The sequence below is a fragment of the Nipponia nippon genome, unplaced genomic scaffold, assembly GCF_047370975.1.
Source record: "Nipponia nippon isolate SJK-2023a ecotype South Korea unplaced genomic scaffold, ASM4737097v1 scaffold_37, whole genome shotgun sequence".
NCBI classification, from domain to species: domain Eukaryota; kingdom Metazoa; phylum Chordata; class Aves; order Pelecaniformes; family Threskiornithidae; genus Nipponia; species Nipponia nippon.
In genome coordinates this window covers 2500248-2524138 of record NW_028262355.1, presented here as the reverse complement: position 1 = coordinate 2524138, position 23891 = coordinate 2500248, and the positions used below count along the sequence as shown (strand labels likewise).

Sequence of the window (23891 nt, the reverse complement as noted above, 5' to 3'; positions counted from 1 at the left end):
CTTAAAAAGAGACATTTGGGAATGTCTGGTCATTTAAACAGTATCATTCTAAATCCACCTACTGATGATAAAGGAGACATTTTTATCTCACTTATCAAGACAACAGGTTGATTCCCCCCCATCCCATTCCTAATCTTTTAACTTTTCCAAGTAATAAAGCTATGGTGCTTGTATGTGGTGCTGGTTGTGAGTGACAGAGGCTTGGGCTGCAGGGTTACACGTGGACTCTCCAGCTTTATCTGTGATGCACTGGCTCATGTGGTTCCCTTGTACCTGCTGAGATACCTGCCTTACGGACTTGAGGGAGTTTGGGTTGTCTCATGCATGAGTATGAACGTTTAAAGTAAAACTGCTACAACTGGAGCTATTCAGATGGAAATCCTTCATGCTTGGACTAGGTAGGGACTGACACTCGTGAGAGTTAACCTTTGCTGGATCTGACATTGTCCCTCCTGCATAAGTCTAATTAACAGTCCTCTGTATCTGGATTCATTATTATTTGTAGTTTGATGCCTGAGACCAATGATATCCCTAATACTGCTATCATGTATTTAGCAAATAATGTTGAAAGGCATTACAGGGAAGACTGGCGAGGAGGAGGAGAGCACTGAAGTTTCCTCCCTTTCTCTGTGCTCATCTGGCAGTGCCATGTGCACTGTGTCATTTACCTGGGGAGAGGCTGTAACCTTTCCACACTGACTGTGCAGTGCCCGGTGGTCCTCGGTATAGCTAAAGCTTCAGTCTGAGATGCTTTTTGGGGCCTGTTAATGTCAGTGAAACAGACCTTTTTCATTAAGATGGTGACCCATGTTAAACTGTTGAGGAAAGGTACGACTCCTAACAAAGTTCATAGGAAAGATTTCACTAGTAAAATGCTTTACTTAAAAATGTGCAATGTACATTTGTAATGTAAGAAGAATCTGCTGTTGTGAATGACATTTGGTTTTCTTCAACAGGGAAATGCAATTAAGACGTACAAGTACAACCCTATCACTTTTTTACCACTGAATCTGTTTGAACAGTTTAAAAGAGCAGCCAACTTTTATTTCCTCGTTCTTCTCATTTTGCAGGTAAGAAAGAATACTAACTGTGAAGTGAATTTGAGGTGCTAATCTACTGAGCTGAATAATACTTACGATGCAATTCAGTGCTATACTGTCAGGCAATGGCAGGGTACTTCATAAGGGACTGTATCTGAACTACTACAGAAACTAAGCCCATCTTAATAGAAGTCTGGAAAAACCTACACTAGCTTTGTATTAGCTAGGATGAGCTAGTTGCAGAGTTCATGAATTTCATGGGGAAAAGATGTTTGTTTTGCTCTGTAAAACATGATGGCCCTTAAGTTCCACTCATGAATCAGAAGCTCCAACAGAAAATATGAGCAACTACAATTGTTAAAGAGAAGCCGATGCTGAGGTAGGGCAGCACGGTCAAACTCTCCCCCCAGAGTTTTGTTCATCTTCACAACCTGACTTAACATTCTTTCTGATGTGTCGGTTTTCTTTCTTATGTTATAGTCAGACCACTGTTAAATGTCTCTGAATTGAGCTTGATTGATAATCCTGTATTGAACTGATTTTATTTGTCTTTTGTAGTCGATTCCCCAAATAACTACCCTGTCATGGTATACAACACTGGTGCCCTTACTCGTGGTGCTGGGAATAACTGCAGTCAAAGACCTAGTGGATGACATTGTAAGAAACATGTTTTGTTAATATTAAAAGGAAAAAAAGCCAGTGTTGTTCATTTCTTTGATTGTGGTACACAGCAGGGAGTACATTCTCTACTCCTGGTTTTCAGGCTCGTCACAGGATGGACAACGAGGTTAATAATAGGATGTGCGAAGTCATCAGGGATGGAAGGTTTGTACTGTTCCCTTCTTAACTTTGTAAGTAATGTTTGTTGCCTCGTTACTAAGTTTCATTACAGATGTTAAACCAGAGATGATAGGGAAAGTTCAGCTTTTTGTTCTCTACTGTTCCACATGTCTGTGTGAAAACCTAATTTAAAATGGAAGAGAATTGCCCAAAGGAGTAATTTAAACTTAATTCTGTGGCACTAAATCTGTGCTAAGAGCAGCTTCTTTGGAGTGAAGGACAGAAATTCGTACATAGGTGAAGAGGGAAGAGAACAGGTAGGTTGACTTCTAAGTTATAGACTCCTAACTAAATTGCAGTTTCCGAAAAGAAAAAACACACCTTACCAAGATGTAATGTTTTTGTACTAAGGAAAGTGCAATATTTCAGGATGTATAGAGCGCATAGTGTTCTAGACTAAATAGTAATAATTATTAAACTATCTTGATATTAGGTTCAAAAACACAAAATGGAAAGATATTAAAGTTGGTGATATCATTCGTCTGAGGAAAAATACTTTCGTTCCTGTAAGTGCTTTGGATATATTTGTTTTATGTTTCTACAGAATTCTGTACGAATCTTGACTTGGATTTATTTGATGCTTATTTGTTTGTGTTTCTAGGCTGATGTTTTGCTGCTATCCAGCTCAGAACCAAACAGTCTCTGCTATGTAGAGACAGCTGAACTAGATGGGTAAGGGTCTATTTAAGGATTTCTTGGATTTAATTTTGGCTTACTGGTAAAAGAGCAAGAAGTGTGTATTTCGGACTCTACTTGTCACTTGTTAAGCCGCACCTAGAAAACTGTGTCCAGTTTTTGATTCCCACAATTCAAGGATCATTAAAAATTGGTGAGGGTCCACTGGAGTGCCACAAAGATGTCTGAAGTGTTGGAGAACATGACATATGAAGAAAGGGTGAAGGACTTGGATTTATTCAGCCTGGAGAAGAGAAGGGTGATTTAATCAGTCTTCCACTGTCTCAAAGATAGTTTCAGAGAAGATAGCTGTTCACAGGGATGCACATTGACAGGACAAGAAGCAATGGATATAAGTAGCTCCAGAGGAAATTCTGTCTGCATTCAAGAATAGTTGTTCTCGTGGTGGATAATTTTTACCATTGGAATAGGTTGCCCAGAGAGGTGGTAGAATTTCTCTCACTGGAAACAGTCAAGGCTTGGCTTGACAGGGCCCTGGATAACCTCATCGAACATGCTGCTTCCAGCGGGAGGTTGGACTGTTTATTACCAGAGGTCTCTTCCTACCTGGACTTTTCTATGATTTTAAACTTAACTTAGTCCCTGTCAGTGGGAAAACAAAAATACATGCTTTTCTGTGGAAGTTTTCTGTAGAAACTGCTTAGATGGCATAAATCTTACTGTCTCTGTCATGTTGCTTTCTCAATGTTGTCTTGGTTCATGTTGTCAGAAAAGCTAGTGCTGAATTCTTTTAGAGAAGTCTGTAGTGATACAGACTTCACTTAATGAGGTGAAATGACAGTTTTTCTGAATGAGCAGTGTATTCCTCACTCAACGATGACTTATAACATCATGCAAAACAAGGATCTATTTGTGGTGCAAAAGGTTCGTTCTCTATTGGAGCTTGTAACAGTATCAGCTATTAAATATTGCTTTCAAATAACCATTACTTCAAACTTGATTATTGCATTAGTAAAATAACGATTCTGGGAAGCTTCACTTACCTACAGTGAGCAGAGGTAAAGGGGTAAGATTTCACTTGTGAAGAAAAGCAGCCAGTGTAAGAACTAGTCACGTGGTTCATGAACGCTTCATATCCGTGCAGATGCCTGGCTTTGCCATTGCTTCAAAGTAGGAGGTTGGTACTTACGGCATATTGGTTTGCTTAATTTAGTTTTGTTCAAACTCCTTTCCTATATCCGTGTTTTTAATAAAATGACCTTTTTATCCTTTCTTCTTAGTGAGACAAACTTAAAATTCAAAATGGCACTTGAGGTAACACACAGATGTCTTCAAGAAGAAAGCGCGATGGCAGACTTTAATGGTTTGTACAGTTATATTCTTACAACTATTCAAATGTTGCTCAAGCAGTTTACAGTACAAGTAAATGAAACATGGGTGGGGATGGAAGCGTTGCCAGTGGTGCTTGTGATTCTGGAGTGAGTGGCTTCCTGGCTTTTGTCACAAGGCAGCGTAAGCAAGTTGCACAAAGGAAACTGTGCTGCTGAGCAAAATACAGTCTGTCTGAAGATGAGACCTTTGCCATGAATGAGCTATGGCATACTAAGTGGAGATGATGGAGCCCTTTATTTGTGTTTGCCTGCCTGTTTTCCTTGGAAAAAAGTATGTTTGCTGTTGGGATTGGATCTGGAAAATATCTTCTGTTGTCCTTTTCATATTTATCGTTTGATCTAGCGGCTTTCTGTGCATGTTGTGGAAACTTGAAGGGCAGGAATCCCTTCTCTTACTGAGATCTGGCACAGAGTTTTCTTTCAAGCTGAATTTTTTAGCCATCCTAAAATTGCAAATGCTTAAAAAAAAAAAAAAAAAAAGACAACAGAGTGACATGGAGAAGTAAGCAAGTAGGGACTGTTCCTGGTTTCCTCCAGTATGAGAACGGAGGAGCACGAAGTGAAATGAGCAACTGACAATTTCAAAATAAACATAAGGGAGACCTTTTTCACACAGTACATAGTTAAGCTAAAATTCACAGTTTGCCAAAGGATGTTGTGGATGTAAAAAGTTTGTGCTTTCAAAGAATATCTCTTGAGCAAATTTATATGGAAGGCGAGCCTGCCCACAAAGACATTGGCTCTGCTGCAGATCTGTTGGCTGCAACTTGCTGTGAGGCTGAAAGCGTTGCAGCGGCCTGCGCCTGTAATTTTACTCTTCCTTGCACATCCACCAGTCTTGATGAGAGACAGGGTTCAGGGCTAGAGACAGCAGTGTTTTGGCCCGAAACTGCCCTTCTGTGCTCCTCTGTAGCAATCGGCAGTTATGCTGACATTTACCTTTATTTATTTATTATTTCTGAACACAGTTTTGATAACGGTAACTGCAGCACGAACCAAAATTTTAGGATGAGCTCAGTTTTGGGGATGGAGGTGCAAATACATAGCATCAAGTGCCAAGTCATAAAGTAGGCAGTGGGAATAAGGCAAGTCCTAAGAGTCAAAGTAAAATCTCACTTTTTCAGCTGTAATATTCAGGTACCTGTGCAGTGTAGCAATGTGTATCTGTAGCAACATATTGCCTGAAGGTTGTCTTCCCCTTATGGGATCATTGCTAGTAAGCCTTCAATGGCAAAATGAACCGAACACTATGTTCATGCTGGAGTGTAAGATCCAGAGAGACACGCTCTTGTAGGCAGGCATTTGTTAAAACTTGAGACACAATAAAAGAAAAGGTGAACAAAAAGTGCCCTGTTTGGCAGTAAATAGTCTTGGTACTGGTCTTGGTGCAGAAATGAATTCTTTCTGCTATTTCTGTCTGGAAAGCAAAATACCACCCTAAGATACCGTATTTAAAATATCAGCAATACAGCACTGAATATTTCTACACCCAAAATTCCAATGAAATTGTTTATTCGGAACACTTGTTTTCTCAAAAAAAAAACCTCATGAAGTAAAGCTTCTTCTATGGTGGGTACAAATCAATGCATTTTTATTTAACTGTTGTATATTAAACATATTCTCCTCCAAATTTTTTAGGTCTAATTGAATGTGAAGAACCTAATAACCGACTGGATAAGTTTGCAGGAACATTATTCTGGAGAGACATGAGTTATTCACTGGATGCTGATAAGATTTTGTTACGTGGATGTAAAATCAGGAATACAGACTTCTGCCATGGACTGGTCATATTTGCAGGTATTTATGAATTGAACATGTGTAATACTCACCGACTAAAAGCATGCCCTATTGAGTGAAATGACATCTTTGTCTGATAAACATCAACTGTATTTTATGTCCCAGTTTTGTAAAATAGTAATACTAGCGCTTGTTTGCATATTGTATCTTTTCTTTCTTTTTTTTTTTCTTTATTTTTAGGTGCTGATACAAAAATAATGAAAAATAGTGGAAAGACGAGATTTAAGAGGACAAAAATTGACTCCTTTATGAATTACATGGTTTATACTGTAAGCCTTTTTGTTTAAAATTCAGATCTTTTGAGTTCGTTTTAAGGTGAATAGAGTGAATGCACATTTAGGAAACTTTTTTTTTTCTTTTGGTGTAATCAGTATGTTTCCACTTTGTTTTGACCTGATGAGTTGGGATGAAGTAGGAGGGAATCTAAAACAGTGCCTCACTGTTGGTGGAATCTGCAACCCTAAACTGCAGGTGTAGGGCAGCTGATGTGATGCAGAAAAATGCTTCAAACCCAGTGCTGCAGGTGATTCTGTTTGTCTGCACTAAACTGCTGGACAGAGACCTGAGGACCCTGGTCCAGAGGTCCGTTCAGCCTGAAGGGTTCAACACCCGTGGTTTTTGTCCTTGGTCAGCACCCGTGGGGTGTGTGTATGCGGAACACCCGCTGTGCTGCAACCCGCACTCTACTGAGTGTGATTCCCTGGGATGGGGGAAGAGGAGAGAGGAGCTGGCCTGTGGCAGGCGGAGGCACTTAACTCAGTACCACTGCGGTTCTGCCCCTGCTCCGAGCATGTTCACGTACCCTATTTGCTGCCTGCTTAATTAAACATAAAAACATGAAAATGATGCTTGGGGGATAGACTAAACTTACAACCCAGATTATTTGAAGAGACCGTTTTGTGGGAAAGGTTTGCTCCCCTTCTTCTTACTTACAAGTACACATAATATTCTATTCTGAACATGAAGCATTGGGATTTAAGTCGAGGAAATGTTTCTGAAGTGTCACAGGGCTCTCTGTGTATGCTGTAGATTTTTGTCGTCCTCATCCTGCTGTCGGCTGGCCTTGCCATTGGACACACTTACTGGGAGCAGCAGATCGGCAACTCGTCTTGGTACCTCTACGACGGACAAGACTTCAGTCCTCCATATCGAGGCTTTCTTAACTTTTGGGGATATATCATTGTTCTGAACACCATGGTTCCCATTTCCCTCTATGTGAGGTAGGTAAATACTTTGGCCTTTAATAGCTGAGCTGGTGATAGGGTTGAATTGCTTAACTTACAGATTAATGGTGAATGGACTTAATTTCCCATCGGTGGTAACAAATGCAGCTTCACGTTGGATTGGGAAAGCATATTAATTCTGTCTTACTGAAAAGACATTGGATACACTCACCCTTTTCACTGAGATGTTACAAGAAAGTGATCTGTATTGCCTTCATATAAAGTCATCACTCAAGGATTTTTGACTCAGAATTTAAAGATATCAAGCTTTTCTTACAGTATTAAGCATATCTGCTCTATGCTTCGACTAAGGAAAAAATTTTCCCAAGCAGTGATCTCTGACAAAATTGGAGACTTGATCCTGCTCGTATTTAACTTCTCAGTCTAATTCTGCCATCACAGTGCATGAAGAAAACTACTTGGAAAAACAATTAAAATAGAAAAATCATCTTTTCCAGATTTATTCTCAAAAGAGAGGCCTTACTGCTCCATGAAGTATGAATAATTTTGCCTTTGACAAACCTGTCTGTAACATATTTGAAGTCATCCAGCCTCTTACTCGCTCTTTTCCAAATTGTGTTTAAAATGCTATTCCCAAGTGGGATTTCTGTTTGTTATGGGAGCAGCACTGTTGTTACTTTTGGCTTAATAAGGGCGTAGAGGCTTTTCCCCAGATACTGCGGTGTTGTTGAAGCTGAGCTGTGTGGTCCGACATCAGTTTGAGTGGCTTGTGTAGGGGCGATGGCGCTCTGTAATGTGCGGGTAAATGTGATTGCTTTGTCTTAAGCTCCTGGGCTATGTAAGCAATTTGAGTCCTGGAAACTAGTCAGAGTCCCCTGGATCTGATAACGTCATTATTTTGAAGTACGCGATGCAGCTGGGAGTGAGAAAATTCATTTTCTTTCATTTAGCGTTGAAGTGATTCGTTTGGGCCAAAGCTATTTTATAAACTGGGACCTGCAAATGTATTACCCCGAGAAGGACACGGCCGCGAAGGCCAGAACCACCACGCTGAACGAGCAGCTGGGGCAGATCCACTACATCTTCTCTGATAAGACAGGAACACTTACACAGAACATCATGACGTTTAAAAAATGTTGCATCAACGGCCAAAGATATGGTAAGCCTGTGCCACGCTGCTGTGTCCTGTAGTGAAAACCATGGCTAGCACAGGAGCTCTGATTTGTGACAGGAGCACGGGGGGAAGACCCTGCAAGTCCCTGTACAGCACAGCTGGCAGCCTCTGACCGGTCTGTACAAACGAGTAGGGGTTTTAATGCTTGTTTGAAATCAGGTGCATAACGGTCGTCTTAGTTTCAACTGAACTTCCACGATTTAGCCCTGGCATTGAGTAAAGCTCCAGTAAAATTGAATTGTTGGCGTTTTCCCACCGTTTTCCCCTTTAAAAAGGGGAAACTGATGGACCTGAGTGGAAACTTCCCAGTAGAAATGTCAGAAATGAGTAAGTTACAGAATGCTTTACTTTTGGTAGAAATGCTTCAGGGACAAAATTAATCTAGAAACAAATAAGAAAATTGAATAAGAACAGCAGTTTTTAATTTCAGTGTTAGTTACTTCCATTTCCAATCTTGTCTGGATTTCAATATTTGGAATACGCAGCATATGTGCTCCAAAACTAGGCTTTGGTCGGTTCAAATAACGAAGAACGCAGCGTGCTAATGCCATGTGGTTTTTAAACATCCTACCTCTGAAGAGAGATGAGGAATTTCTGACCGTGAAAGCTGTGTTAAGCCAACATGGACGCTTTATGACAATTCCACCGCAGGCTTTTTTTCTTATATTTGCTTTGGTGTCGCTAGTATACAAAGGTACTGTGGCTGTGAAAGAACTTGCTTTTTTTAAAATCTGAGCTATTCTATTGCAGTAGATATTCTATATATTTTTTTACTTTCTGAATGAGTTGTAAAAACTTTGTTATTCTGTCCTGTGCCTTCTAACTGATGGTGCTTGCATTGCAGGAGACTGCCGGGATGGAGCAGGGCAGCTTCAGAGCCACCCAGAGGTAGGTCGGGCTGACCTGGTGCTGAAGTCCCCACGGTCTGTAGAACAGGGAGTGTTCCCTTGCCAAAGTATGAGGAGATGCAGGTAGGCGCAAAGCAGTTGCACATGAGGTAACTCAAACTCTCTCCTCCGTTTTCTATCAGCAAGTGGATTTCAGCTGGAACATGTACGCAGATGGAAAGTTCTCGTTCTATGATCACTATCTGATAGAGCAAATAAAATCTGGAAAGGACCCAGAAATTCAAAAGTTCTTTTTTCTGCTTGCTATTTGTCACACAGTCATGGTTGACGCTTCCGATGGTGAGTATGTTTGGGTTTTGTTTTGTTTTTTTTTTCTTGTGTAAGGGGAAACAATAATTCAAATCCAGTTGCATAAGGGAGAGGTTCAAAACTAATGCCGATCCCATAAGTGAGAAGGAGTGCTAGGCTGCTTAATTAAACAAAAGCAAGAGCCGGTGCTACTCCCTGTGCTGAACTTATCTGACCCGTTATGGAAGGAGGACCGTCTTTATGACGGTTACAGTTGTGGCAAATGCACATCTTGAATAACAGCAGATTTAGAAAGGTAGGGGAACAGTTTATACAGAGGTCTTGTGTTTTCATGCTATGGGTCTTCTCTCTGTTCAAACACATCTTTAAAATCTCAAAAGCATAAACCTCAAATAAAATTATAATACATAACCTCAAATAAAATGATAACGATAGTCTCTGTTTCCACATACGTATGCGAAAGTACAAACACATTTGGACACTTGTTTTCAGTGTGGAAAAACAAGTGTTTTCAGCATGAGGGCTTCATGCTCTTAATCCTTGAAGCACAGCCCCGTAGACGTATACAAATCACGTATGTCTGTCCTAAGAGTATTGGCAGCAAATAACCAAAATGAATAACAAAAATGTGACAAACTCATTTTAGAGGTGAATGGCTATTGAAGAATTCATGAATGTGAAAATAAGGTTGGAAGATTCAGTTAAAACATTGAAGAGTAATATTGCTTTCCTCCGGTCTTTGTAACCAGCAGTCTCCTGTCCTTCCTTGCTCTTCCTACTAATCCTTTTGGGGTTGTTTCCACTACATTACATTGGTGTCTTGGGGCCAAGGATTTGTCTTTTGGAGCTTCCTTTGAAAATGCTTAAATGAATGTATTGAGAAATTAAAATATTTTAGAGTATATTTGCTTTGAGGCAGGGAAGTTATGGTTTTTGCTTATATACCTGGAGGGAAGAGGCTTCAGTGACTTGCCAGTTTGGAAGGCACACGTAATAAAAAGGAGGGGGTCCCTAGTCCCTCTCTCTGTGTGCGCTGCTCTCAGGTGCTGCAGCTGTGTATTAGACCTCACTTCAGAAAAGGAAAGGATGTGGCATTGCATGCCCAGCTCTCAAGTACTCTAAAGAACGGCTGTGATTTTTTTAGCTGTGGTGTCCGAGTGCCCCTGTAATGCTGAGGTATATCCTGGCTTTCTCCTCTTTTCACTGTTTCAATGATACAGGCCAGCTCAATTACCAAGCAGCTTCCCCAGACGAAGGGGCCCTGGTTATGGCGGCCAGAAACTTTGGCTATGTTTTTCTTTCACGAACACAAAATACCATCACTATAAGTGAAATGGGGATTGAAAGAACTTACGATGTCCTTGCTATCTTGGATTTCAACAGTGATAGAAAACGGATGTCTGTCATCGGTAAGCTGATTACAACCAATCTTTATAGAAAAGGTCACTTGTATTTCATAGGTGAAAAAGTAAGTGCAAGGGAAGTTGAAGTCAAGAATTACAGCTGTGTAACACACAGTCCTATGATAGATTTTCATCCACATAGCTCTGTATAGCAAAAGAGAGGCTTTGTAATTAAGTGCAAATGTGTCCATTAGACAGTTCTGGTGTTCAGATGCAGCCTCTGCTGAAGGCAATCTTAGGTCTCTTTAGTAGAAGCTTGAAGAAATGCTGCAAAGATGATTTATTCCCCTTTTTCCCCCAGAGAACAAATAAATTGTATGTTCCTCTAACTATTGGAACACTAGGTATGCAGGTGGAGGTATAAATAGCTCTTTAGTCTTATTTTCAACTATCTGTAAAGAAGTCAGCCTTGAATCAGTTAGAGATCTGTTGTTTTTAAGGCTGTAATTATGGTGCATCATATCTCTAGCGTATGTCTCTGCCCAGCTCCTATGGGCAATTGAGACGTTAATACTATATGAACCATTATCAAAAACATAATCCTTGGGAGTTTAAATATCCTCTCCTGTCATGAAAGAGAAGAGGAATGCACTTGTCAACCAAGTTACTTAATTGAACAATATTAGAGATGATGAAGAAGAAACGTGATCTTGTAGTTTTGGTACTTAACAGCAGTAGACTGCAAAATCTAATCTGAAACTATTCCTTTATTTAACTGTACTCTAACATTTTGTCCAACATCTCCTATTTTACTCCACAGTAAGAGAATCAGGTGGAAATATCAGGCTATATTGTAAAGGAGCTGATACAGTAATTTATGAACGGTTGCACCCAAGGAATCTAAAGAGAGAAGAGACAGAAGAAGCACTAGATGTATGTTTGTATTTTATATGCTGTTTTTAATTTAAAAATTGTTTATTTCTGACTATAATCTAATTTTATTAATTTCCTTTTCCTAAGCTATTAAAACAAATGCAGACCTATAATCGGTTCTACAAGTCATCCCAAACCTGAGAAATAATCAAAGCACTATAAGTTTTCATGCATGTTCTTAAAAATGCATTCATTGTCTTTTCATGAGAAGTGAACTTAAATTTTGTCTATGTGCTTTTTTTTGTTCATAGTTATCAGTATTCCAGATCACCACACTCTGTTCTATTTGTCACCTCTTCAGTCTTTCAGTTCAGACTGCCTTGTTAGCTATAATTTAGTTTTTGGCATTTCTGAAATACCCAGGACTAATTGTGCAGTCAGATTTGTTTTAACAGATTTACCAAATGCTTATGATCTTTAACTCTTATGTCTGGACTGCAAATGAAGAGTTTTGTTTTGTGGATATGCTTTTTTAATTATTTTTCAGATTTTTGCAAATGAAACGCTTAGGACACTCTGCCTGTGCTATAGAGACATTAGTCATCATGAGTTTGAAGCATGGAATAAAAAGTTTGTGGAGGCCAGCGTAGCTACAACTAATCGTGATGAAGCTCTGGACAAAGTATATGAGGAAATAGAAAAAAACTTGATTGTAAGTCAAGCTCTCAATTTTTAGTGTACTTTTATTCTTATATAAGAAGAAACAGATCTTTTTGAAAATCAATTGTCCTTGTTTATTAGGACATTTTGATTTAGATCTTTTCAGTATTTTATTGGCTTTAGAGCCACACCAAATTTTAGAGTTCAATCGGATGAAGGGAAATGTATTTTAATACGTGTATTTCAGTGTGGTCACTTCTATATGCAAGAGTTTCTTTACTGAATTCTTAGCTTGAGCTGCACCTTGGCTTGAAGACATATCCAGAATAGTTTCATTCTCTACTGAAAATAAATCAGTTTTCTATACATGTTTATCCTGCTAAATACCTGTATTTCAAATATCTTCCAGCTGCTTGGTGCGACAGCTATTGAAGACAAACTACAGGATGGAGTTCCAGAAACTATTTCCAGACTTTCAAAAGCAGACATTAAAATCTGGGTGCTTACTGGTGACAAAAAAGGTGGGTTTACTTACAGCTAAAGAGCTAGTAAAAACAGTATAAGGGCTAGAAGATAACCTGGGACAAATGCAGACTAGAAATAAAGCATATGTTTCTAGAAAAGCTTAGTATGAAAGTCCATTTAAATCAAAACCGGAGGAATTTCTACAACGTGCAGAATTGCATCCCAGATGTTCCCAGTCCAGAGGTATTGGATGGGTTTCTGTGTAACTTCTGTTCCTCTGACAGATTAGCCTAGATGACTGATTTTGTGACTGTCTTCTCTAGGGAAACATCCAGCTACTGCTTTTCCCAGTGCAAGGCAAATGCAGGACTACTCGCTTTTAACATCAGGCTTGCTTGGCTCTGAGGGCAGATACCAAAACTTGTCTTTTTACAGTGAAAATTTACTTTTCAAAGAATCACAAGTGCTGCTGACAGAGACTGATGTGCTTTTCTTTTGGTAGTTGCTAGTGTGCAGTCCGGCAACACGTTTTAAGTCAGTTCCAAAAATGGCATTAAATTTCTAAGTAAGAATGGCTGTCCTACAGCCTGGATGGAGGTGCAGCCAGACCAGCATCTCTCTGACACTGGCAACAGCCTTGGCTCAAGGAATCCAGAGTAAGGACAGGGCAAGATAGTGTGGCGTACCCTGTGGCTGATTCTTGCAATGCCTTTGGTGTAATGGCTCTCTGACATGGAGACAGCAGCTCCACCATCGACTTAAGTAGGCCCTGGTAGATCTTTTTTCCACAAATTGGCTGATAGACTTTTCCAGGTCACTAACAGTTTTTGCATTCAAAACATCTTGTGACAATGCATTCCACCACAGTAACGTACATTTCATAGGAAATGCTGCATAGGGAACATAATTCCCTGTTGACTTTAAATCCATCACCCACTGCACCTTCATTGCCACACAGTTGTTGTATGACAAATGTATGACAAATAATTGACAAGCATTCCCCCAGCTTCTCTGTGCTATGTATGATTTTTTTTTTTTTTTTCCTGTTCATCCACACTGTGGTGATGAAAGGAAACTCCTCGTACTGAAACATAACTTCAAAAATCACTTAAAAGGACTTCAGGTACTTCTGGCTGCTCCCAACAGCTACTCATGGCAGAACCTTAAGTAAATACTTTCCTCTCTTATTTTTTATTGTAGAAACTGCTGAAAATATTGGATTTTCTTGTGAACTCTTAACAGATGAAACAACAATCTGCTATGGAGAGGACATCAGGCAAGTGAAAAGCACAAAAGATTTCTTTTGTGGGAATGAAAAACATTCCATTTTTAGAATTAACCCAGCAGTAACATTGGTTTATCCTACAGTAACTCTTCAATGACTGAACCGTATTTCTTGGCAGTTGTTCAGCTGTACGTTGTCTGCTTCTTTTGCTTTTTATGGAATTGTGATTTTACAAGGCAACCTCTTAATTGTGGGTAGAGGTGGTGATATCCTATTTGCAGGAGGTTATATGTTGTAGGTCAACAACTGTTGACATTAAATTTGTCCTGTAGTTCAAACAAGTCTGGAGCCCACCTGGAGTGGCTAAGCAGCTCTCTCCCTAGTCCAAATCTTGAGTAGTTGCCAGGTTTTGCTCTCGCTGCCTGGCTCTGAACTCCGGCATCACCCCGGTTGGTCTTTCACCCTATCCCATGCTCCTGTACGCAGTACAGACCTATGCAATAAAGACACAATGGATCACAAGGTATTCAGCGCTTAGTCGTAAAGAATTTGTCAAAATGGTTAAACCCAAGGGAAAAGAACATGGAGCTGGGAGAAGAACTAGGGCCTTGTAACAGTGTCACAACTACTCCTGATTGTTTTTCCAAATTTTTCCTTATTTGCAAAACAGCAAGGAACTCAAACCAGTGTGATCCTCTTTTCACTGTTGCTCTAGCACTGCTTAGAACATCACCTAATATATGGCAACAAAAGTCCTTGCAGCATGTGTTGCATTTCTTTCTTGCAGATTTTCAGTTTTGGACTGATCTAGCTTAAAGTTTATCTTTGATTTTTCTGTAATAGCATCCACCTCTCTTTCCAGTGCTCTTCTTCAAACTAGGTTGGAAAACCAGAGGAACAGAGCTGGATCAAGTACATATTCCTCTCTAAGAATGAACGAGCCCTTCTTCCAGGGTAGTAGAGATCGTGCGTTAATAATCACTGGCTCCTGGTTGGTACGTACAAAAGATATTCTCCTGTGTATTTGAGATTTTGGGAGTACCACCAAGTCACAGTGTCCTTCACTGCGGACTCTGTTCATTTGTCTGCTTTGCTAAACCAATCAATGAAAGTTCTTCGGCCATTGTGCCGCCAGTTGAACGCATCTGTTTGATATTTAGGTTCAGAAATGCTTTTGGTTTTGAAAGTTGAAAATAGCGCTCAATAAAAGGAGGAGTGTCTTGGGCCTTTCAGATCACCCTGGTAGCTGCCATCAAAGTAAAGCCAAGCCCCTGCAAAAGCACAGTCTGATTTTCAGCATTTATTCTTCATGGGGATTCTGGTCTAATGGAAAAAAGATGAGAAAGAGCTACTGCCAGTGCTACAGGGTGCATGGCTTCAGTATAAGCACAGAAATCGTGCTTGAAATGAGAAAGGGGAGTGAAAGGGTAGGAAAAAAAGACAAGTTTCCTGCTCAGTCCTGCAATATAGTGCTCTCACAGGAGCTTAGAAAGCAGAAAAGAGCTTTTAGCAGAGAGGTGACTAGCAGTAATTCAGTGACTATTACCCACGCTATTGGCAGGCTGCTCTTAGGGAGACCTGTAAAGGAGAAAGTCCAGTGAACAGCTAAGGACCATCTGCCGCGTTTCAGCGTTCCAGCCCTAACCCTTTATTTTGTAGAAAGAAATGTACATCTGTGTATAAGCCATAGGAAGCAGGCTGGGGATGCCGAAAGGTAATCTAGCAGGAGCATCAGATGAAATTGCAGGTCTCTGTTACCCCCTACTCCAGCTGAACTGCCCCAGAGCTAACCCGGGTATTTATAGGACGCTTCCACATGTGTCGGGCAGGGTCGTGCTTCCTTTAGGAGACGGGGAAATAAGAGAGAGGAATGTTTAAATACCAGAATGTTTTCAGAAGTGAATTAGTTCCCATCAGAAGAAATATTCCTTTGAACTCTGCAAGAAGTGCTGTGACACTAAATGCAAGCATTTTGCTTTTGTTAATCCCAGCAAGTACATTCTTTTCATTCTTTCCGTAGCTCTTTGTTCACTCCTCTGCACGAGCATTTTATTAAAACGCTATAAATGGGTGACGGGAGCATAATGAAGTTAAGTGTGTTGTATAGGCAGTACTTGGAGTGCAATTTGAAATAGTATAGAAGGAAACATACAATATTTTTGTTACACAGAATGAAATCCTGCTAGAGAAGAAAAAGAAGAAAAAGAAACTTAAACTGAAATTTCCCAGAACAGCAGAAGAGAAAAAAAAGCAAACTGAGAACAGAAGAAAGGCTGAAGCTTACAAAGAACAGCAGCAGAAGAACTTCGTTGATTTGGCCTGCGAATGCAGGGCTGTGATCTGCTGTCGAGTGACTCCAAAGCAGAAAGCCATGGTGGTCGAGCTTGTGAAGAAATACAAGAAAGCTATTACTCTGGCTATTGGGGACGGTGCCAATGATGTGAACATGATTAAAAGTAAGGCAGCTGTAAAACTTCTCTCGGTAGGAAAGATCTTTTCTGGGCATTCTTCTGCAGTCTCTTCACTATTACCCTTTGTTCAGAAGAGACTACCATCTATTTCGTTACTCACGTTAACGTTACTTGGGTTTTGTTAGCTTCTATCTCTGTGCTTTCCCTTTTTGAGGAAGCCCTTTATGAAGTGGTTAGTGGTTTTTGCTGATGTATTTTAGCTTTTTCTGTAGACATTCCCTGAGAAGGGACTTGAATTACATCTGTTATCATGTTGTGGGTTACAAAAGTGTAATATAAAGAACAAAGCAATAGCTTAGCTGCCCCTTGCTTGGAGGCATTAGCCGTGCTGTATTGCAACTGGTGCTCTTTGAACTGCTTCCTGAGAAATCCCACTGAGAAAGAAACTTCTGGGATATGGTTTATGTTAGGAATGTATTGGTAAACTGCCTAGCCAGTTCGTTCAGGCGTTTGCTTGCTCTGTCTCATCGCTTAGTTCTCCTTTGGTGAAATTTCCCAGCATCCATTCGGACGGAACAAGCACTGAGAGACAATCCAAGCAATGGTGGAGATGTGAGCAGTGAACAGCAGGACAAGGAAGGGCTTATGCTCTGTTGTGTTAGTCTTCAACGCAGCCTTTGTTCGGTATACAGAAATAAAGTGAGGCAGGAGAACCTGAAGCAGAGAATAGCAACTGGTAGAAGATTTTCCCTTGATCATGTTGTTCCTCTCCCTTTGTTCAACACAGTGTGTGGTGTTTGTTTCCTTAACTTAGCTGCCCACATTGGAGTTGGAATCAGTGGCCAAGAAGGGACGCAAGCCGTCATGTCAAGTGACTACTCTTTTGGGCAATTCCGCTACCTCCAAAGACTGCTTCTAGTCCACGGACGATGGTCTTACATTAGGATGTGCAAGTTCCTAAGATATTTTTTCTACAAAAACTTTGCTTTTACACTAGTCCACATCTGGTATTCATTCTTTAATGGCTTTTCTGCCCAGGTAAGAAGGCATGCTCGTGTAATATTAACAAGCAGATCTTTCTTTTTGTCAGTGCAGAATAGCAAAGGCTTAACCTGGGAAGTGATGGGAACCTGAAGTTATCATCAATAATTTCTGCAGGAGATTAGGTTGTAACTACTAAGCTAGTTAGTTACAAGCTAAGCAGTTGGTTATGATTTCGGAACACTAAAGTCAGTATCATGATTGTACAGGGAGGAGGGGAGGAAGAGACTGTTACATCGTGGTTTGGGAAACCTTTCCCAACCCTGCTACTTAAGATATTCCGAGGTGAAGTGAGAAGGTGCATGTCTATATCAGTAGGAAACCAAACTCAATTTTTTTTTTTATCTTGAACTGCTGGCTAGAATGGCTTGAAGTGTGCTTGTTGTAACTGGCAGTGTTTGAAGTTCCTATAGCGTTGAAAGGACTTTAAGAGTTGAGATGGCATCTCCATGGGGATAACCAAAAGACGGGAGATGTCATTGCGTGGAGCAGCACGGAGGGTCAGGGCCGTAGTCACGGACAAGCAGCCCTGCCTGAGGTTCATGCTGTCGGCTGTGATGGAAACTGTGGATGCCTAGGACAGAGCAAGAAAAGAACATAAAAAGAAACCAGGGTTCCCAAACTTGTATGTGAGATGCCAAGTGCTCATCACGGTCACAAGTGCAGCTATAAACCAGGCTGACACTTAGTGTGAGGTGTTCGGTTTTGAGAGTGTTCCAGGTCAGGTAACACTGATGGTTTGTAAGGAGCGGGACAGCTCAATACAGGCTAAAAATAGTTTCGACAGAGCTTTGAGCTAAGGTGCTGCTTGCCTTTTGGGTAAACACTGAGACAGGTCATTTAATGCTATAGTAGAGCACATGTGAATTTTCTCAGGAATTGGAAGGAAAAGGTGTAATCAAAAAGAAATAATTAACTACTGAAATTCCTCCTCTCCTTGCAGACAGCCTATGAAGACTGGTTCATCACGCTGTACAATGTATTGTATTCTAGTCTCCCGGTTCTGCTAGTTGGCTTGCTTGACCAGGTATTCTCCACGTTGTTAACAACAGATGAATCCAAAGGCATCTAATGTCAAGTCTTTAATTACACTGAAGCTGGTGGCTTCGTTCTATGTACAAGGCATTTTGGGGGTTTTGTTTGGTCTTTTGGTTTTTAAAAATTTATTCCTCTTCCCAGTGTGTGAGGTAATGAGACAATAAGCAGAGGGTTACTGAAATAGCCAAAGTTAATCGGGTCAGAGTTCTTCAGTGCTAATAATGTTTGTTAAAAATATCTCTAAGTGCCTGCTGTTCCACGACATCATTCACACAGCACAGCAGCAGGTGGCTTTGTTAATGGAAAAGATATCCCTTGCTTACCCTTCTGAGCTGAAGATGTAGGGACTGCACAGTTTTAAATGACCGTATTTGACAGGAAGTCTTGGTGTGTAGCATTGGCTTTAAGTGGGACAAGTGCTTTTGGCCTTCTCCACTTGTTTTTCCATACAAGACTTACCTGCTGATTAGGCAAATCAATGTTTCTGCTTTCTTTTGTGATAAAGGCTAAGAAATAAATTCAGTACCAAATTAAGCACTCACCTGAGTATTTGTTAGAAACTTAAAGTCAGGGCACGCAACGATAGCCCCCATCTTCTGCTTATTCACCACGTAGGGAAAGGACTCCAACACAGCACATAGCTGTAAAGAGCTGTGCAACTGCGGACCTTCTTGTCTTTGCCAATAGTGGGCTAAAAACTTAGAAGCCTGGAAATGGGATATGTGATAGCTTTGTGAGAGATGTCCTCCTGACTCCGTTCTTCCTAGTTGCATGCATTACCGTGTGCAAAGTCCTGCTGCCCAAACTGCTATTTGACAGAGAAAAGAAAGCTGCCATTTCCTTGGGGACATTGTATAGTTGAGCTTCTTACTCTTCAATGCTCGCACTGAGAACAAGAAATTGCAGCAACTTTTTTTTTTTTTTTTTTTTCTTTTCGCCCTTTATTAAGGATGTGAGTGACAAATTGAGCCTTCGGTTCCCTAGACTGTATGTTTTGGGACAGAAAGATTTACTTTTTAACTACAAGAAATTCTTCTTAAGTTTGCTTCATGGAGCTGTAACTTCATTGATAATTTTCTTCATACCATATGGAGCTTACCTTAAAACTATGGGACAAGATGGAGAAGCACCTTCAGATTATCAGTCGTTTGCTGTCACAGCAGCATCTTCTCTTGTATTTGTCGTCAATTTTCAGGCAAGTAAGCTTAGCTTCCTGATCTCTGTTGCTCTGCAAACACTTTCGGGTCATGTTTCTAAATTGGTCTACTAAAAATGTAACAACATGTGAAAAGCTTCCCCTTTTTGCCTTCTCTTTTCTCTGGTGATGCTCTCTCTCTGGTGGATGTTTAACTGGATGAGAGATGACTTGACCAAAACGCTGTCAGTCTTCAGAGTAGTTGACATTATTTTGAGTTAACAAACTCATTTGGAGCTTTTGTTTGCTTTCAGATTGGCTTGGATACGTCTTACTGGACTTTTGTTTATGCTTTTTCAGTATTTGGCAGTATTGCACTTTACTTTGGTATCACATTTGACTTCCACAGTGCTGGAATCCACGTTCTCTTTCCTTCTGGCTTTCCCTTCACAGGTCAGTCCTTGCGTTTTGCGTTTCTTGTTCCTGTCTCACACAGCTTTGTAACTTGAGCAGAGCTATGGCCAAAATGTCATGGCGTGAAGCTGATGTCTGTGAAAGGAAATGATGTTAAATACTAATTCACTTCCAAGGAAGGGTTTTGTTTATGTTTGGGGCCGTGTTGCTTTACTGGAATATTTCTTTTCTTTCAATGAAAATGAGCTGGAACTTGACATTGCCCAGCAGTAGGAGTCTGCAAACGAAAACTAAGTTAAAATTGGTGGGGCAGCTTAAAGTGAAGGGAGTGCGATGATCTGGCAGGGTATGCGTTTGCCAGGTTGCTCTAACTGATCAGTGGAACATAAAAGCCCAAAGACAGGCAGAGCCAAATGTTGTTATAGCAGCTCCTTGGGATTTTGCTGGAAGTCCGGGGAGGTGTAAGTAGCAGCCATTAGCAATTTTTTTCTGAGGAAACCTATGCTTCCTAATTTTCCTAGTGACAGATCTTTCTTATGTTGCCTTGGATCTAAATACCCACCCCACCCCCCCAAAAAAAATAAGAACCCCCCTCAATTTTACTAATCTTTAAGCTGAACCCAAGTGAAAAAAGGTAGTTGCCTCTAATTTAATGTTTTTCTTTGGCCTTTAGTAATGTTTTACACTTCTTTTATAACTTCCTTCTACCTGAATACTTTATGCATTTCAAAAGTTTATAAAGATGTGGCTGCTACTTAGTTTGATAGAAAGTTCCATGAGATTGAGGGTTTGGCTACTAAATATTGCTTGCTTTCTAGACCGCACACATACTAATGATACCAGGAGGAGTTTTTCTTGCTTTGCATGTTTTAAAGCAGGACAAAAGCCATGCATCTCAGCCAAGCCTTTGTCTTGCAGCCTCCCGTAACTCTTGAAAGGGCTTTGACATGAATATGGATGTGTTGTAATAGAAGTGCTTTATAAAGTTCCTCCCTGTTAACGCTCTCTTCATAGCAGCGTCTCTGAATAAAAGCTTGATGTTGTGATACACAACAGAATACCTGAATGTTAGGCCCTCAGGAAAGAAGCCGTGGCTTTTAGTATCTTACGCTTGTTTTAGAACTAGTTTACTTGATCGTGTCATAAACTAATTTTTGCTCTTTTTATTCCTAGGAACTGCTCCAAATGCTCTGAGACAACCGTACCTCTGGCTGACCATGATTTTATCAATTGCTATTTGCTTACTTCCTGTGGTGGCGCAGCGTTTCTTTTCAGGGACAATTTGGCCTTCGGAAAGTGACAGAGTGAGTGAAGTCTTGATGTTATTTCGGTTAATTTGGCATGTATTTACTTACAGGAGTCAGTATTGGTGCTAATATTAGAGATAAATAGGTGAGTGTGCCCTACAGAGAGCGACATGAGACTGGAGCTCGGGGCCCGTGGCCAGGGAGGGTGGCAGCAGGGCTCTCCAGCGGGCAGACCGAGCCTGCCTGCTAGCTGGGCGACGACTGGTGCTGCGTCGTTTTGCCGTCCAAAGCAGAGCGTCACTTTGATGTGTTCGTATTTCCCGGTATCTTCCTTGTGTGCTTCTGTGCGACGCAGAGGTACACGTACAAGCTCAGCACACAGTTCAGCCTGGGCTAATTCAGCGTTTGTCTTGACTGAGCACTTGACTTTGTAAAACCACAGAAACCTACTTTGAAACTGCTGATGGCCTGACTTTTGTCTTTATTTGGGCTGTGTCTGTGTTGGCGTTCCTTTGTTATCTCTCAGAACACAGTGGACAGGTTTTGTTTGCTTCTGTTCTTCCTTGAGCTGGCAAATAGCATATGGGTATGAAAATAGTTAAAATGCGGTAGTGTTGTTTAAAAAGATATTAAAGAAAGTGTCAGCATGAGAATACAGGAACAGCTTTCAATTGCCTATCTTCAGTCCACTTCAATGAAAGACACTTAAAGATAAATGAAAGTAATGAAGGTCAAAATAATACAGTAAGTCTTCCTGAAACCGTGATGTGTTACTGCATATATTCTTGTTTCTAACAAAATCAAATTTAAACAAGAGAAACCCTCCTTTTAAGCAGTTTAAGGATGTAAAAAAGTAGCGGGTTATTTCCCCAGACAGTGAACGCAAACAAGCTCTTTTCCCCTTGTAATTCATAAACTGCTCTCTCTTTGCATGCACGAAGATTCAGAAGAACCGTAAGAAATACATGGCAGAAGAGCAACAGTGGACGCGAAGGCAGAGTGCTTTTCGCCGAGGGATATCTGGCCGTCGTTCCGCTTATGCTTTCTCCCATCAGCGGGGATATGCTGATCTTATTGCTTCTGGACGCAGCATACGGAAAAAACGGGCTCCTTTAGATGCAGTGCTGGGCAACAGCGTGACGGAAGTCAGAGACGCTCGTGAAACAAGCTGATTTACTGCATTTTGGGGAGAAGCTTTTTATCCCGATAATTGCACAAAAAAAATTTTTAAACAAACTCAGGATATTTTTTTAACCAAATGGCATAAGGATATGAAGATTTTTTAGGTTTTATCACAGAACTTCCTGGTTTTGGACTACTGGAAACACAGAAAGGCCAAGAGTTTTCTATGGAGCTACTAATCCTTGTGCAACTGATTTCGGTTTAATGGGAAAGTGAAGGATCTGCGTGCTAGGGTATGAAAACCCAGCATTGTAATTTTTTTTTTCTTTTTAGTGATGCCTGGAATTGCAAACTTTTTTCACATTTTAATAATATGTTGGTATAAAACTGCAGCTACATTTCATATTTTGTCTTCGAAAGCAAACCGCTCAGTAGCAGCTACCTTGTGTGCGCCATTTCATTAAATTGCAGAGTCACAATGGCAAATCAGATGATCGGTCTTTTGAGAGGGCCCTAGATTTTCTCATCTGAGCTCGCACAGCTGAGATTAAGATATATCTGCTGATAAACTTTAGTCAAATGTCAGAATTCCCAGTAAAATCTGACACTATAGGTGTGGTTTCTCTTCCTTTCTTTTTTCAACAGCTGACTACAGCTTGCTGCACTAAATCGAGAGAGACGGTTCTTTGCATCTGGCTAGTATGAGTGCTCTGCCATTATTCCTTTCATAGCCGATTCCTTGATTTCCCCCGGAACAGAGAGATCCGAGTCAACAGTTAATAGAGGGTTTTTTTCTCGCTTGCTCTTCTGTTCCTCTGCCTGTCTCTCTTTCCAACTGTAGAGTATGTTTGTGTCTACTCATACAGTGTGTTTATGGACAGATATATCCGATCTCTGGCAAGCTGCCCTTTGAGCTGGCAAAAGTTTGGTCATTTCACTTTTAGATACAGCAGTCGATAATGGGTAACTAGAAAACAGTCGCTTGTAGGTGGAACATATTTCAGTTGCTAGTGAGTCAGTTCTTCCCATGTACAAAGTGTTTGTAGGAGAGTCTCTACATTTGCACATACTTTTACTCTTCAAGTTGAGATGCATGAATGTTCCACTTTTATCTACTTCCAGCTCCTGGACTAAGGTTGATTACTGAAACGGTTTTATAGTAAAAATCATGATATACGGCTCTTGTTTAATGGACTGTACATTTCAAAAATTGAATGCAAATAAATATCCTAAAGTTTACAGCTTCTCTTCTAATAAGTATATGGGCAAGAATAGAAGTGTGAGAGGAGTTTAAGTAGGAAATAGAGATAACTAATCTCTCCTTGAGACTTCTTTTTAAGAAAAAAAAAAAAAACCAACCCCTGCCACGTGTTGGACTCTAAAGCAGGGTGTAATATTGAAATATTAAATATGTAAATTGAGGTGGGTATATTTCTTTTATTTCTAACGAGCCTTACTAAAGACAAACATTTGTCATAGATGATGATTGTTTGGCTTTGACTGGTCATGAAAAGCAAAGCTGCTTTAGCTGAGGCTTGATTGTTTGAAGGGTGACCAAAAAGTTAAGTAGATGAGAAGGGAGGTTGAAAGCTGGCAGGCCTTGAGCCTGCTGAAGTGTTCTTCCCCTCATGAGAAAACGTTCCTGCTGCCACTGCCAAGGGAGGCAACGGCAGACTTGACTCGGTTGTGTTAAGAGAG

The 23891-nt window shown here is 40.5% G+C and overlaps 1 protein-coding gene across 5 annotated transcripts in view; it reads left to right on the top strand.

Annotated features, from left to right (window-relative positions):
* Positions 1-22585, top strand: part of ATP8B1 (ATPase phospholipid transporting 8B1) — a 42736-nt gene extending 20151 nt beyond the window's left edge. For 4 of the 5 annotated variants that reach the window (XM_087772724.1, XM_087772726.1, XM_087772725.1 and 1 more), the window contains 25 exons: positions 957-1070; positions 1599-1697; positions 1804-1865; positions 2314-2386; positions 2482-2552; positions 3797-3879; positions 5546-5704; positions 5885-5973; positions 6734-6924; positions 7839-8047; positions 8907-8950; positions 9093-9249; positions 10440-10628; positions 11383-11495; positions 11983-12147; positions 12505-12616; positions 13761-13836; positions 14648-14780; positions 15956-16241; positions 16984-17234; positions 18181-18264; positions 19225-19470; positions 19725-19863; positions 20998-21128; positions 22013-22585. In XM_087772724.1, the coding sequence (XP_087628850.1) occupies positions 957-1070; positions 1599-1697; positions 1804-1865; positions 2314-2386; positions 2482-2552; positions 3797-3879; positions 5546-5704; positions 5885-5973; positions 6734-6924; positions 7839-8047; positions 8907-8950; positions 9093-9249; positions 10440-10628; positions 11383-11495; positions 11983-12147; positions 12505-12616; positions 13761-13836; positions 14648-14780; positions 15956-16241; positions 16984-17234; positions 18181-18264; positions 19225-19470; positions 19725-19863; positions 20998-21128; positions 22013-22243 (3507 nt within the window). In that variant the 3' untranslated portion in view covers positions 22244-22585. The remainder of the gene's footprint in view (positions 1-956; positions 1071-1598; positions 1698-1803; positions 1866-2313; positions 2387-2481; positions 2553-3796; positions 3880-5545; positions 5705-5884; positions 5974-6733; positions 6925-7838; positions 8048-8906; positions 8951-9092; positions 9250-10439; positions 10629-11382; positions 11496-11982; positions 12148-12504; positions 12617-13760; positions 13837-14647; positions 14781-15955; positions 16242-16983; positions 17235-18180; positions 18265-19224; positions 19471-19724; positions 19864-20997; positions 21129-22012) is intronic. The other variant, XM_087772728.1, reaches the window with a different exon arrangement.
* Positions 22586-23891: the final 1306 nt, after the last annotated feature.